At 44.8% G+C, this 2,439-nt stretch overlaps 1 protein-coding gene across 2 annotated transcripts in view; it reads right to left on the bottom strand.

The window, feature by feature from the left end:
* Positions 1–580: 580 nt before the first annotated feature.
* Positions 581–2,439, bottom strand: part of pfdn1 (prefoldin subunit 1) — a 3,450-nt gene continuing 1,591 nt past the window's right edge. For both annotated transcript variants that reach the window (XM_014024032.1, XM_014024031.1), the window contains exons 2-4: positions 1,090–1,256; positions 929–1,013; positions 581–838 (exon numbers count right to left, since the gene is read on the bottom strand). In XM_014024032.1, coding sequence (XP_013879486.1) covers positions 755–838; positions 929–1,013; positions 1,090–1,256 — 336 coding nt within the window. In that variant the 3' untranslated portion in view covers positions 581–754. The remainder of the gene's footprint in view (positions 839–928; positions 1,014–1,089; positions 1,257–2,439) is intronic.

Genomic DNA, 2,439 nt, shown 5'->3' with positions numbered 1-2,439 from the left:
GTTAAGTGCAGATAAGTTATGGTTATTGACCAGTTAAGTGCAGATAAGTTATGGTTATTAACCAGTTAACTGCAGATAAGTTATGATTAACTAGTTAACTGCAGATAAGTCATGGTTATTAAAAAGTTAACTGCAGATAAGTTATGGTTATTGACCAGTTAACTGCAGATAAGTTATGGTTATTAAATAGTTAACTGCAGATAAGTTATGGTTATTGACCAGTTAACTGCAGATAAGTTATGGTTATTAAATAGTTAACTGCAGATAAGTTATGGTTATTAACCAGTTAAGTGCAGATAAGTTATGGTTATTAACCAGTTAGCTGCAGATAAGGTAATATTGATTGATGACCATCTATTGGTAATCTCTTCAGCGTTTATTGAATGTACGACTCAGTGGTTTGAGTTCAGTTCTTTGGTTCTCTGTGGAATTTCAGACCAAACGGAGGACAATCTCAGCTGCAGTAGCAGGTGGTAGCTAAAGTACAGCTGAAGTACTTTTACTCAGTACGTGTATACTGGAGGTATTCTGACTTTGTTTCTGTCTAAATCTGGAACAAGAAATAATGAAGACAGAGGAATCAGTTCAACAAAACTTGTCTTTCTTCATGTTAACAAGCTCAAAAACTCAAAAGCTGAAACATTCAGAGTTGAGATGCAGGTTATCTCAGAAACAGGAAGTAGGCGGAGCTTCAACAACTAATTTATCAAACAGCAGTTTATTAAAAGCAGGTAACAGAATGGTGCAGCTTCAGTCACTGAGCTCTCCTGGACAGCAGCATCTCTCGGATGTTGTCCTCAGCTTCTTTGACGCTGCGCTCCAGGTAAACCTTCTTCTGCTGTAAAACACAGGTGACATGACCAGGTAAACAGGTAATACGGTCAGGAGAGACAGGTGAAATGGTCTGAAGAGACGACATCGGCATTACCTCAAGTTCTTTGATCTTGTCATCAACAGTTTTCTGTTTGTCCCTCAGCAGGTTGTTGATTTCCTCTTTTGACTGAAGAATGAACCTAAAGCAGCAGACAGTCAGAACTCAGCCCTCCATCAGGTGGATGTGAGGTTACCTGTGCAGGTGAGCTGACTTACATGCGGCCGACGCCCTCATAGAGTCGTGTGTTATCAGGMATTGTGGCAATCTCTGCGTGTGTTAGCTTAGCGTGTTTCTGAACACGAGTTAGCTGATCGATCTGCAGGTCGGCCAACTTCACCTTCTGCTGGGTGTCAATCATCTTCACCTGCAGTTCAGAGAACGCCTGCAGAGACAAGAGGTATTACTCTGACCCATTACTGGTCTTCACAAGGTAGGTGTGTAGACCAGAAACGGTCCTAAACAGGTAACTAAAACAAGTACAGCCCTCCCCAGTAATGCAGGTGAAAAAACTGTGTTGATTGGTGGAACAAAGTTCTGCTAAATGCTGATTGGCTCTACTACAAAACTGATCACAAAAACTCTTCCTGGAATTCAAGAGTGGTCAAATGTTTTTAATACACACAGRCATTCATAGTGTTGCCCCCAGAGGACAGGTGTTCATCTACCTGTCCACTTCTATACAACAGCTGCAGAGGGTCCAGACCACAGGACCCTGTGATATACAGTAGAAGCTCCGAGGTTAACCCTAACCTCTGGGGCTAATCCTAACCTACGGGGCTAACACTAAACTACAAGGCTAACCCTAACCTCTGGGGCTAATCCTAACCTACGGGGCTAACACTAACCTACGAGGCTAACCCTAACCTCTGGGGCTAATCCTAACCTACGGGGCTAACACTAAACTACGAGGCTAACCCTAACCTCTGGGGCTAATCCTAACCTCTGGGGCTAATCCTAACCTACAGGGCTAACACTAACCTACGAGGCTAACCCTAACCTCTGGGGCTAATCCTAACCTCTGGGGCTAATCCTAACCTACAGGGCTAACACTAACCTACGAGGCTAACCCTAACCTCTGGGGCTAATCCTAACCTCTGGGGCTAATCCTAACCTACAGGGCTAACACTAACCTACGAGGCTAACCCTAACCTCTGGGGCTAATCCTAACCTCTGGGGCTAATCCTAACCTACAGGGCTAACACTAACCTACGAGGCTAACCCTAACCTCTGGGGCTAATCCTAACCTCTGGGGCTAATCCTAACCTACAGGGCTAACACTAACCTACGAGGCTAACCCTAACCTCTGGGGCTAATCCTAACCTCTGGGGCTAATCCTAACCTACAGGGCTAACACTAACCTACGAGGCTAACCCTAACCTCTGGGGCTAATCCTAACCTCTGGGGCTAATCCTAACCTACAGGGCTAACACTAACCTACGAGGCTAACCCTAACCTCTGGGGCTAATCCTAACCTCTGGGGCTAATCCTAACCTACAGGGCTAACACTAACCTACGAGGCTAACCCTAACCTCTGGGGCTAATCCTAACCTCTGGGGCTAATCCTA

The sequence above is a fragment of the Austrofundulus limnaeus genome, unplaced genomic scaffold (genome assembly GCF_001266775.1).
Source record: "Austrofundulus limnaeus strain Quisiro unplaced genomic scaffold, Austrofundulus_limnaeus-1.0 Scaffold404, whole genome shotgun sequence".
Taxonomy (NCBI): Eukaryota; Metazoa; Chordata; class Actinopteri; order Cyprinodontiformes; family Rivulidae; genus Austrofundulus; species Austrofundulus limnaeus.
Note: the sequence above shows the minus strand (reverse complement) of the source record. Positions and strands in the feature narration are given on the sequence as shown.